The 13,245-nt window shown below is 50.1% G+C and overlaps 1 protein-coding gene across 5 annotated transcripts in view; it reads left to right on the top strand.

Moving 5' to 3' along the window:
* Positions 1–13,245, top strand: part of TXNRD2 (thioredoxin reductase 2) — a 66,215-nt gene that overhangs the window by 119 nt on the left and 52,851 nt on the right. For 4 of the 5 annotated variants that reach the window (XM_055374976.2, XM_031005570.3, XM_055374978.2 and 1 more), the window contains exon 2: positions 10,618–10,686. In XM_055374976.2, coding sequence (XP_055230951.1) covers positions 10,618–10,686 — 69 coding nt within the window. The remainder of the gene's footprint in view (positions 1–10,617; positions 10,687–13,245) is intronic. The other variant, XM_031005571.3, reaches the window with a different exon arrangement.

Raw genomic sequence — 13,245 nt, 5'->3', positions numbered from 1 at the left:
GTAGGATGGGGTCGGGGCGTCCCCGTGGTAGGTGTCCGCGCGGCCGGGGTGTCCTCGTGAGGGTGTCCGCGCGGCGGTGGCCAGGGTGTCCCCGTGGGGGTGCCCAAGCGGGGGTGTCCACACACCGGCCTCTTGGTCTAGTCTTGCTCAGGAGTCCGGGCTGCTTCTAGCCACAAGTAGCCCCCTTCCCAGGTGGGGAAACTGGGGCTGGGTGCCTTGTCTAAGGTCCTGCTGTACTGACTGCACCTGTGGTCTCCCAGAGCTGGTGTCCCAGTGACAACTACAGTTCTGAAGATGATGATATCCCAACCTCCCGAGGTCACCAGGCACCGGCCCCACTGGCCAGACTTCCCAACTTCTCCCCAGACCCCTAGACTCTAGAGGTTAGAGGCTGCACAGAGCAATGGGAGGATACACACTCGTCCTCCTGGAGCCCCTGAAGAACAGTTAATTAAATCAGGACAATAATCATAACTGAGCACTCGAAGCAGAGGCTGGGTGTCTGGACGGTTCAAGCCTCATCCTGTAGGACAGACTCCCCCAGATCCGACCAGAGCGCCACCATATCTGTTATGTGTGGCCAGTTTCATTCCATGCACGACAACATGGTCCCCCACCATGCAGGGGGCCCCTCGACCCAGCCCCCTGGATGCTTGTGACAGCGAGCAGCTCTCCCCACAGGCAGTGAGTGTAGAGGGGTGTAAGGACGGGGTCAGGGCTCCTTCCCAGGGATGGCGGCTATGGGAGGCAGGGTGGCTGGCCTTCTGCTGGCGGTGGACTCGGGAGGGAGGGCTGACTGTGTGTGTGAATGGGCAGAGTTGTTGCTATGGAGGTTTTGGGGATCTCCAGGACTGAGGGTGGCCCAACAGAGTTCTGGGAGGCAGTCACCACCTCGTGGCCTTGCTGAGACCTGGAACCCTCAGCCAGGGCACTCCATCTTTCAAAGCTTCTTGGCTGCATGTGTCAGGTGGGCAAGCTCAGGAAGGTTAAATGCACCCGTGCTGGCGGAGTCCCATAAAAGGGGATCGGCATCAAAAGGAGGAAAAAGGTTCAAAGGGGATTTATCATGGGGTTCAGAATCACGGATGTGAGGGGCGGTAGTGGGGACAATAGACAGAAAAGTTTCCCCTTCCCATACTCACAGTCCAGACACGGCAATAGCCAAATTCCAAATTTCTAGGTATTCTGGGCTCAGAATGGGGAATATCATACGAGACTTCGGAGGATAATGCCCTTATCTTCCTATTTTAAGGGAAAGAACAAACTGAACCTTCTATGCAAAATAGGATGATGATCCTGGTCCTCCCAGTAAGAAATAAAATAAGTAGTCTCCAGGCATTCCTTTCCGCCAGAGGAGCAATTGTTTTTTAAATAGCCCTTTGGTGCCCAGTCTATTACTAAACCATATGAGTCGTTTTTTTGGGTTTTTTTTTTTTTTTTTTTTTGAGACAGTGTCTTGCTCTGTCGCCCAAGCTGGAGTGCAGTGGCGCGATCTCAGCTCACTGCAAGCTCCGCCTCCCGGGTTCACGCCATTCTCCTACCTCAGACTCCCGAGTAGCTGGGACTACAGGCATCCGCCACCACGCCTGGCTAATTTTTTTTGTATTTTTAGTAGAGACGGGATTTCACTGTGTTAGCTAGGATGGTCTCGATCTCCTGACCTCATGATCCACCTGCCTTGGCCTCCCAAAGTGCTGGGATTACAGGCATGAGCCAATGCGCCCAGCCAAGTCATTTTTTAATACTACTGCATGTGAGTTAACACAATCATTCCCAAATTGAAGTTTTAGATGGGCCCTCAAAATTTTTAGGATATGGTTTTCCTACAGGTTTATATTGAAAGTATGGGGTATCTCCTATTACTCCTCTTTTTATTTGTCTTAAAGGAGAAAGGGAGAGGCCAGAGACCAAATGTCCCCATTTCCCTATAGCTAATCTCTCTGGAAGACAAGCAGCCCAGACTTGAGCTTCTAGATGGATACAACCAGGTGCATGTCCAAGGCACAGAGGAGGGTATTTATAACCCATAGTAACATTGAATGCAGTGCCTTCTCCTGGCTGAGCGGGGCAACGGTCATCTGTAGTTCCAGGCATCCACACACTATCGTTAGTATAGATTTCCGCAGGAGCATCCATCCAGGTGAGAGGTCGAATAAGTGGAGGAAAAGGCACATAAGCCCAATAAGAATAATTTTGTGTAGCAGATAAATCAGTTTAAGGGGAAACTGGTGAGACAGAAAGTGTAAGGAAGAGAATTATTAAATAAAACCTATTGTAAGTGGGATCCAGTGCTGAAGGAGGAAGAGAAGAACAGAGGGATGTTATTTTCAGGCTAATAGAAATGGTGAGATTTTTAGGTTCGTAAGGAGAAAAAGAAAGATAATTAGGAGAAGTGGGGTTAGTTAGAGGGGTTTATGTTGCCATTAGGGAGGATTGAACCAGACCCATTTTGATTTGGCGTGCCAGTTTCTGAGGAGTCGGTACAGATCTCACCAGGTATGAGGGCAGTCTCTGACGCGAACGTCTCTTCCTCGTGGTTTTTATTGTCAGTATTCACACGAAGTTTAAGTCTCCTAGTGGGCACCCAGACAGGGGATTGACGATCTCCTGGTAAAACACAAGCATACCCTCTTCCCCACGTTATAATTGTTCCAGGTTCCCAGGTATTGGTTTGGGAGTTTTTCCATGACACTGGCTTGCCTTCATTTAGGGAGAATTTTTTGCCTGTATAATGGCATTTAGCTGCAGTCAGAGTATTGTTTTTAGGAACATTTAGAAAGCTTAAAGTAAACAATGCTAAATATAATTGGGAGTGGGGAGTAGTTAAATTATGCTTTTAAACCAGCCTTGTCTTCTTTTACAGTAACTTGAAGAGGTTTAGTAATTTTTTCACATTTTGGACTGAGACCGAGTCTGGAAACAAACCCCATGTTTTCCGTTATATGTTGACTTGGAGTACTGTAAAAGTTATGTGGAATATTAATTTCAGCCCCACTTTGTGCCAGCAAATCTCTGCCCCGAAGATTAATGGGGATGGGCGTAATATAAGGCTGAATTGTTCCCTTTTGACCATCAGGGCCAGTGCAAGGCAAGATAAATGTGCTCTGGTGAACTTCTTCAGCTTTTCTAACACCTTCTAGTCTCATGTTAGCGGGATGTTTAAGCCAGGAGGAAGGCCATAAATTAGAGGAAATAATAGAAACATCAGCCCCAGTATCAACTAGGCCCTCAAACTATTTTCCTTGAATGTGTATGGTGCAGGTAGGCCATTGTTTAGAAATTACATTAATCCAATAAGCGGCTTTTTCACCACTGGAGCCCATCCCAGGGCCCCATGTCTTATCTCCTTTGTTTAAAACAATATTAGGTAGTAAAAGTAATTGAGCAATTGACTCACCGGCCGGAATGGAAACAGGAACTTTGGCAGACACCATAAGTTTACATAAGTTTAATCTCATCAGAGGAATCAGAATTAATTAGACTAGTATGAACTATGATACCTTTAGTATCATGAGGTGGATGCCCTGCCTAACACCGGGCCCACCGAACCTTGAGGTAAAGGGCCAGTGACCCCCATGGGGACAATTAAAGGCAAAGAATTAGGTAGTAAATTTAGAGGAATGGTACTACAGAGATTGACCACCCTGCTGCCTACTGTGGAGGTAGACAAGCATTGTACTGAGACAGAAGAAGAGGCTGGGACCCATCTGGATTGGCTGTAGGTAAATTTGTTTGTGCTGGGGGCTGTGTTGGGACTGCTTGACGCAAAAACACAACATTGGTCCGAGTCTGAGGTGTCCCATTTGATATTGGGGCCTGGGACTGGCCTTGCTTCCTGTTTCCCTGGTTCTGTGGCAAGGGATTTTCATCTATATCAGACTGAGTGGCAAGTACTTTCCCAATGTTTACCTTTACGACAACGCAGGCAAACAGTAGCAGGAGCATTTGGCCGTGTTTGTTGAGCCGGCTTGGCCACTTTTAAGTTTTTAACAGTGCAGTTTTTTTGGGTACGACCAACTTGGCCACAATTATAGCAGGCTCCAAGAAAAGAATCAGTCGAGCCAGTTTGGTTGCCGTGCTTCATGGCCGGTGCCCACAGAATAGCTCTGTGGGTCTCCGATCCAATGCCTTCACAAGCTTTAATATATGCAGGCAACACCTCATGATCAGGTAAATTTTGACGTAGGATGGAACGCATGGCCATTTTACACTCATGGTTCGCGTTTTCAAAAGCTAACATATGAAGAAGAATACCTTGAGTGTGCTCATCAGAGACAGATTTTTCAACAGCATCTTGTAATTTAGCTAAAAAATCAAGATATAATTCATTGTGACCCTGTTTAACAATAATAAAAGAAACAGGAGCTTGGCCTAGGGTGCGTAATTTATCCCAAGCTCTCATACACACCTTTGTTACATGTTCCGTGGTGAGAGCATCAAAGCCTAAATGAGCGGTAGTGTCAGAGTAATTATCGGAGCCTGTGAGCTGAGCCTGAGTAATTGGAATGCCATCAGCCCGATTTAGCTGAGCCTGCAGGCGGGCCTCCTCTGACCACCAGGTATGGAATTGTAAATGCTGAGATGGAGTTAGAACAGCTTTTGCCAAAAGGTCGCAGTCTATAGGAAGCAAAATGACCTCCAGACAAAGAGTCTGTAATACCATTTTAACATATGGAGAAGTAGGACCATACTGAGTACAAGCATCCTTGAATTCTTTTAAAAAGGTAAGATTGAGCGGCGTATATTGACACACTTGTACCCCTTGAGCATTAGGAGGTTCCAGCATGACCGAATAAGCCCACGCCTCTAATCTCCTTGTTTGTTTTGGCGTAATAAGCATTGCATGGAAGTTTCAAGAGCAGGCACATGAGATAGAGTCAGCATAGAAGTGACAGGAAAAGTATGTATAGATAAGGGAAACTGAGATTGAAGGGGTTGGACTGGTATAAGAGTGTGAGAAAGGGGCATTGGGGGAGCAGAAGAGGCAGAAGCATACTGGTGATTACTGGCCCAGTCCTGCACAACCAGAGTGGCAGGGGTGTCCCTGCATGAAGAAGGGTACAGAGAAACAGGTTGAGTGGATGGCAAAGTGACCAGTTGAGGGACCAAAATGATAGGAGGGTGAGGGGCTGTGGTGGATGGGGGAGGGCCTGCAGAATTACAGGTAAATTGTAGTTTGGATGGCTCCGGAGGCAAAGACTGCAAAGGTTTGGAGAGGGAAGAGTTAGCATAGATATTGTCCTGGGCTGTCTGAGTTGGGGCCGCAGGAGCTACAAGTGTCGGCTCTTCGTGAAAAGAAATAAGATCATTAGGGGGTGACGTTAAGCCAAAGTCACTGGAGTTAGATATTGAATCCTCAGTATTGTCAGGTGGGGGAGGAGTAGGCAAAGGGAGGGGCTGAGCAGATAATGAAGGCCGAGTGGGAGAGGAAAGCTGAGGAAGAGGTAGAGGGTGGCCAGATTCAGAAAACTGTGGTAACGGCAGGGTGTCACAGGATTGGTATGTCATTAGGATGGCACGTACCAAGGCCCAATCACCCCAAACAGTGACGGGAACATAATTTCCTGCCGGGACCAGTTCTCGGAATTTTGCACCAACATGATCCCATAGTTCCACATCTAACGTTCCCTTTTCAGGAAACCAAGGACAGTGTTCTTCCACTGCCCTGAATAGGGTGACCATATTTTCCATGGGAACCTGAACCCCCCATTTTAACAGGAATTTAATATAGCAGAGGTAAGCATAATGTTTAGACTCTGCGTGACCCATAGTTACCTCAGGCAATACACAGACAACTCACCAATTGTCAGGGAGCCGAACAAGCATTTCTGTGGACTGGACCGATGAACATTTCTCCGCACCTACCAAAGGGAATCGGGTTCCCACATGCACTTAGGAAAAAGAAAACCACGTTGGGCACCAGATATTGGGGGAACCTGCCCCTAATATTTCAACGTACGTTCTTTCTATTTTCTGTAAGTGTCAGCCAGCTGAGAAATAAAGAGAAAGAGTACAAAGAGGAATTTTACAGCTGGGCTGCCGGGGGTGACATCACGTATCGGTAGGACCGTGATGCCCACCTGAGCCGCAAAACCAGCAAGTTTTTATTAAGGATTTTAAAAGGGGAGGGGGTGTACGAACAGGGAGTAGGTCACAAAGATCACATGCTTCAAAGGGCAAAAGGCAGAGCAAAGATCACATGCTTCTGAGGAAACAGGACAAGGGCAAAATCAGAACTCCTGATAAGGATCTATGTTCAGCTGTGCACATATTGTCTTAATAAACATCTTAAACAACGGAAAACATGGTTTGAGAGCAGAGAACCAGTCTGACCACAAATTTACCAGGACAGAGTTTTTTCCCCACCCTAATAAGCCTGAGGGTACTGCAGGAGACCAGGGCATATTTCAGTCCTTATCTCAACCGCATGAGACAGACACTCCCAGAGTGGCCGTTTATAGACCTCCCCCCAGGAATGCATTCCTTTTCCAGGGTCTTAATAGTAATATTCCTTGCTAGGAAAAAAATTTAGCGATATCTCTCCTACTTGCACGTCCATTTATAAGCTCTCTGCAAGAAGAAAAATATGGCTCTTTTTGCCCGACCCCGCAGGCAGTCAGACCTTATGGTCAGACCTTATGGTTGTCTTCGTTTGTTCCCTAAAAATCGCTGTTATTCTGTTCTTTTTCAAGGTGCACTGATTTCATATTGTTCAAACACACATGTTTTACAATCAATTTCTACAGTTAACACAATTATCACAGTGGTCCTGAGGTGATGTATATTATCAGCTTATGAAGATAACAGGATTAAGAGATAAAGACAGGCATAAGAAATTATAAAAGTATTACTTGGGGGCCCAGGCACGGTGGCTCACGCCTGTAATCCCAGCACTTTGAGAGGCCAAGGCAGGCATATCACAAGGTCAGGAGATCAAGACCATCCTGGCTAACATGGTGAAACCCTGTCTCTCCTGAAAGTACAAAAAATTAGCTGGGTGTGGTGGCGGGTGCCTGTAGTCCCAGCTACTCAGGAGGCTGAGACAGGAGAATGGTGTGAACCCAGGAGGCGGAGCTTGCAGTGAGCTGAGATTGTGCCACTGCACCCGAGACTCCGCCTCAAAAAAAAAAAAAAGAAAAAAGTATAAAAGTATTACTTGGGAATTGATAAATGTCCATATTGAAATGAAATCTTCACTATTTATGTTCCTCTGCCACGGCTCCAGCCAGTCCCTCCATTTGGGGTCCCTGACTTCCCACAACACAGGTGTGAGCCACTGTGCCCAGCCCAGGGGTGCAGTTTTTTTGTTTGTTTGTTTGTTTGTTTTTCTGAGACAGAGTCTCACTCTGTTAACCAGGCTGGAGTGCAGTGGTGATATCATAGGTCACTGCAGCATTGAACTCCTGGGCTCAACTTACCCTCCAGCCTCAGCCTCCCCAGTAGCTGGGACTGCGGGCCCTGCAGTTTCTCCTTTTAGAGTAGGAAGACCTGAACTGTCCCAGGCTTGGAGCGGGTGGGCGATGCAGCCCCTGAACAGGAGCCAGAATGACAACACCTGCTGCCAGGAAAGAGCTCAAGATAGAGCATCCATATGGGAGGGCCCCTGAGGTGGCACCCTGAGGTGGCCAGCCTGCCTGTGGGTGCACATTTTGGGGGACCCTTCCACTTGCCCTCACTGGTGCAGTGCTGCATTCTCTTGGGCCTTGCTATGAGCTCTGGGCTCCTGCTCTTTGCTGGCCTGTACCAGGCAGTGGGTTCAAAGAGGAGCAGAAAATTAATGGACAATATGTCAGAAGGCAGAGGCAAGGCAGACACTTGCTGGGGCCAAGCCCTGCAGGTGGAGAGGGTATGCCTGGCTAAAGTGGGTGAAAGGCAAGGTTATGAGGTTCTCCAGGACACTGGAGTACACAGGTGTTGTGTCCCCAGGTAACGCCTGCCACCCAGCCCTTCCTCCCACAGAACAGCATCTGCCTTACCCACCTTTGAGGTACTTTGGGGTCCTTCCTCCCCAGCAGGCTACCCAAGCCCTTCCAAGTGCTTAAAGGCAGATTTCCTATGCTTGCAAACGACTGCCCTATGCCAGTGTTTATCAGCCCGAGAGGGCTCCTGGGTGTGCACAGGGGGCGAGCAAGCTGCCCAAGATAAGCACATCCATACAGACAACTGCTCACCCTGCCTGATAGCAGACAGAGGGGGCACAGTGCGAGGCTGCAGGGCAGGATGACCTAACGAGGGCCCTGCTATGGCAACAAGAAGGACAGGCACCTGCCATGGAAGGTAGGGACGTTCTGAGCAAAGCTTCCGGCTACCAGGTAGCTGGAGGAGAGAGATGCTTCTCCATCAGCAGGTTCATGCTGCCCGGGGGACCTGGTGGCATTTTCTCCCTGACCAGCAGTCCTTGGTTCTCTAGACTTATATTAAAGCCATTAGAATAATTTACAACAGTTTAGGCCTTTCCAGAGCCCTTGAGTTGAATTAGGAATTGAGTGTACTTTGGACTGGCTGTTGGAACCGAGTTGTGGCTCTGTCAGTTCCCGCAGATGCGCACACATCTCACGTGCACTCAGATGCTGGCTGCCAGGTGAAACAGTGGGTGGGTTTGGTTGTGGGGCAGGCTCACTGCAGGCCATGGCCTGAGTGCCTGGATGCAGCTTCCTAAGCTTTCTCAGCTGTGAGCCAGGGCTCCTCTAGGCTCCAGTTCTTGTATCCTTTAGGAGTGCAGGTTCTAGACCTGTCTGTGGGGCATCTGCAGAGCCAGGGTGTGGAGAGACATGACACTCCAAGTACACTCTCTGCAGCCTTGCCTGCATAGGAAGGTGGAGGTGGCTGCAAAGATAAGTGCAGCCTTCTCATGGCAGACGCTAGGCTCTGATGCAGGTGTTGGGCAGGTTGCCCAGCCTTGTATGACAGACCCTGCTCTGATCATGGAACCTCTTGGCCTTGTCTGAAGCAGCGACCGGCTCCAGATGCTCTGGGAGGGTGGTGCTTCTCATCTGGGCAGGCTTGTGTCTGCAGAGGGGCTGAGGGCACTACTTGTTTTATACCCCAGAGTCTTGTCATCAGTCCCCACCCTGCCCTCACCCCAGCAGACTGATGACTTTCTATTATTTCTTCCTTCCTTCAGCAGGGAGTTGGCTGGTGCCTGGTGCTGGGTGTCCCGGACCTCAGGCCCAGTTCAGTGTACTTCCCCTCTTTACTTCCTCCCTCCACTCCCTTCTTCTCCATCCCTCCCTTTTTTGGCTGCCCCTTGCCTGCCTTCCTCGCCAGTAGCTTGCAGAGTAGACACGGATGACACCTTTTGCAGGCTAAAAAGGCTGAGAGTGGCACTATGTGCAGTGAGCCACCATGGAGGACCAAGGTGAGGTGACACCACAAACAGCCCAAAAGGAATTCCAGGGATGAAACCTGAGCCCAGGCAGCTCTCCCTGTGCCCAGGGTGGCTTCCCTCCTAGCTGACTGCAGCCGGGCACACCAAGACCCTGGCTGTGTGCACTGGCCAGCTGTGAGGGACAGGGGCTGCTTGTGCTTTTATTCTTTTTTTTTTTTTTTTTTTTGAGACGGAGTCTCACTCTGTCTCCCAGGCTGGAGTGCAGTGGCGTGGTATCCGCTCACTGCAAGCTCCACCTCCTGGGTTCACGCCATTCTCCTGCCTCAGCCTCCCGAGTAGCTGGGACTACAGGCGCCCACCACCATGCCCGGCTAATTTTTTTGTATTTTTAGTAGAGACGGGGTTTCACTGTGTTAGCCAGGATGGTCTCGATCTCCTAACCTCGTGATCCACCCACCTTGGCCTCCAAAAGTGCTGGGATTACAGGCGTGAGCTACCGCGCCCGGCCTGTGCTTTTATTCTTGCTCACTTGTAACGGAGGGCAGCCTTCACAACTGAAAGGCACGTGGACTTGAGGAGAATGTTTTAGTCCACCTTGGTGGCTCATGCTTGTAATTCTAGCACCTTGGGAGGCCAAAGTGGAAGGATTGCTTGAGGCCAGGTGTTTGAGACCAGCCTGGGCAACATAGCCAGACCCCATCTCTACAAAACAAAAAAATTTAGCTGGACGTGGTGATCGGTGCTTGTAGTCCCAGCTATTCTGGAGGCTGAGGCTAGAGGATCACTTGAGCCCAAGAGGTAGAGGCGGCAGTGAGCTGTGATTGTGCCACTGTGCCCCTGTCATGGGGGCCCTTCCGGGTCTATGTCCCAGCCCTGTGCTGACCGTGTTCCTTCTCACCTTTCATCCCTCCCCCAAGCAGGGTAGTGGACTACAATCTTCTGGGTGACAGTAAGATCCTGTCTCAAAAATAAATAGAATAAAAAAGAAAATATCTTAGTTCTGTGTCTGGCTGAGAACACTGGGTGAGGTTTGAGTTCAGAGTGGTTGGTATGGTGTGCGTGTGATTTGCAAAGATGATCACACACGCCCATGGCCAACCTCACCACCATATGGCTTGGTCTCTGGATTTGCACAGGCTATGTGTATCGAGTCACTCTTTCTGCTCTGTTGTGTGGTGTCTTGTCACCCCTGACCATTACAGAATGGAGTCTCCAATCCTGATAAAATTGATCCTGTACCACGTTTAACCAGACAGACAGTCCGTCCCACCTCTCATCCCTTCTCTCAGCAGGTCAGCGGGACTATGATCTCCTGGTGGTCGGCGGGGGATCTGGCGGCCTGGCTTGTGCCAAGGAGGGTATGTATTCTGTATACTTCGTGGCAAGGCCTCGAAGCTTTTAGGGCCCCTAGAGAGGGTGGTGCTGTCCAGAAAACGTCCATGAGCAAAATGCGTCGCCTCCCTGCTGGGGTCACCCCAGTGGCCTCTGTGTTGTGGCCTGTTCCCTGCCACTCTCCAGCTGTCTGCTGTACCCAGCGGCCGCCGTGGCACTTCGTGGCTGAACTGCCTTCCTCAGCTCCAGCCCTCCAGCTCTTCTGCTTTACTCACAGTGACAGCCCCAATCCGACTAGTCTCAGCTCCCACCACTCACACCCTCCGCGGGCTCCCCACTTTCCTTCACGTGCTTCTGGACAGTCCTCTCCTTCACCTTACTGTGGCTGTCACCCTGCCTGCCTGCTCTCTGCCCCTGCCCGGCTAGCTGCGAGGCTGGAGCTGCACCCTCCTGCTTGTCCCTGTCCTTGTTCTTAGTGCTGGTGCCTTCCCCCAGGGCCCATGGTCAGTTCTGCTGGGTGAGTCTTGTACTTGTCCTGGTACCCATTGAGTAAAGATGTTGGGCGAACGGGCTGGACCCAGAGGTGTCCAGAGATGACACCTTGCGGTTCTCTGCTAACCCACATGATGCACAGGCCACCAGCACTTTGCCAGACTCTGTGCCCTGCTGTAGGAGTTCCTGGTCTGCTCTGGCCATGTCTACACAATGATAAGAGGGCAGGTGTGGTGAATGGGGAGGGAAGGGGATGAGAGGGAGGTGGGGCTGAAATGAGAGGGAGTTAACCGGGCACTTTGGCCCTGAAGCTGTGCTTCTCTGATGTCCAGTATTGGGCTCTAGAAGCATACATGTTGTAAAAGAAATCCACTACTCTTGCTCCGTGGGGGCCGGGGAGTGTGTAGGAACCTGGGAAGTCTCCTGGCCTATTGGGGATCAGCAGAGGCACCCAGGATCAGTGCCACACTGTACTCTCAGAACCACTCCCAGAAACGGATGGCGCAGGCAGCCACGAGGCCTAGTGCTGTTCCTTTTAGCAGACCGGGCACCTGGGCTGTGCGTTCACTCCCATGCTGGGAGTGACCAGCTGCAGAGACCTGAGTCCCCTTTAATCTGGAATGTGGACAGCTCCTGGGTATGTCTCCGCCTTTCATGAGAGTGGCATTTCCCTGCAGAGGATGACATGGTTTTGTGGCTTTTTTGAGATGAACTGTACCTATTAAAATGGGCAACCTGATCATTCTTGACATGTGCATGTGTCCGTGCAGCCACTACCGCAGTCAAGATTGGTGAGTGTGTCCTCCACCCCCTGTTAGTCTGCCAGGGCTGCCGTAATAAACAGACTGCCATAACAGACTGGGCGGCTGAAACAACACATGCTTATTGTCTCTCAGTTCTGGAGGCTAGAAATCATCAAGGTGCGGGCAGGGCTGGTTTCTTCTGAGGCCTCTCCCTTGGGCTGTAGATGGCAGTCGTCGTCCCTCTGTGCATGTCTATGTCCTAATCTCTACCTGTACCTGTCCTAATGGATCAGGTGGATGCCCTCTTATTTTGTTGGGTTTTTATTGGAGACAGAGTCTTGTTCTGCCTCCCAGGCTGGAGTGCAGTGGCGTGATCTCAGCTCACTGCAACCTCAAACTCCTGGGTTCAAGCCATCCTCCTGCCTTAGCCTCCCAAAATAATATTACAAGTGTGGCCACTGTACCTGTATATGGCCTCATTTTTTTTTTTTTTTGAGATGGAGTCTCGCTCTGTTGCCCAGGCTGGAGTGCAGTGGTGTGATCTCAGCTCACTGCAACCTCTGCCTCCCGGGTTCACGCCATTCTCCTGTCTCAGCCTCCCGACTAGCTGGGACTACAGGCACCCACGACCACGCCCGGCTAATTTTTTATATTTTTAGTAGAGATGGGGTTTCACTGTGTTAGCCAGGATGGTCTCGATTTCCTGACCTCATGATCCGCCCACTTCGGCCTCCCAAAGTGCGGGGATTACAGGCGTGAGCCACCGCGCCTGGCCTACGGCCTCATTTTAACTTAACTACCTCTTTTTTTTTTTTTTTTTTTTTTTGCAAGCGAGTCTCGCTTTGTCACCCAGGCTGGAGTGCAGTGGTGGGATCTTGGCTCACTGCAACCTGTGCCTTCTGGGTTCAAGCGATTCTCCTGCCACAGCCTCCCGAGTAGCTAGGATTACAGGCGCCTGCCACCACACCTGGCTAATTTTTGTATTTTGGTAGAGACGGGGTTTCACCATGTTTGTCAAGCTGGTCTTGAACTTCTGGCCTCAAGTGATCCGCCTGCCTCGGCCTCCCAAAGTTCTGGGATTACAGGCATGAGTCACCGTGTCCAGCCAACTTAATTACCTTTTTGAAGACCCTATCTCTAAATACAGTCACATTCTGAAGTGCTAGGGTTTAGGGCTTCCACATAGGGATTTTGAGGGGATATGGCTCAGCCCATAACACCCCAACATTTTCTGAAACCTTGGCAATTCCTTCCGGCTTCCCCCACTTCTGCATCCTAGGCAACCAGGCATGTGCTGTCTGTCACTATAGTTTGCATTTTCTATAATTGCGTATAAACGGAATGCTGCTG

This window comes from Gorilla gorilla, chromosome 23 (genome assembly GCF_029281585.2).
Source record: "Gorilla gorilla gorilla isolate KB3781 chromosome 23, NHGRI_mGorGor1-v2.1_pri, whole genome shotgun sequence".
Classification (NCBI taxonomy): domain Eukaryota; kingdom Metazoa; phylum Chordata; class Mammalia; order Primates; family Hominidae; genus Gorilla; species Gorilla gorilla.
The sequence above is the reverse complement of the archived record's forward strand: the minus strand, read 5'-3'. Positions and strand labels throughout refer to the sequence as shown.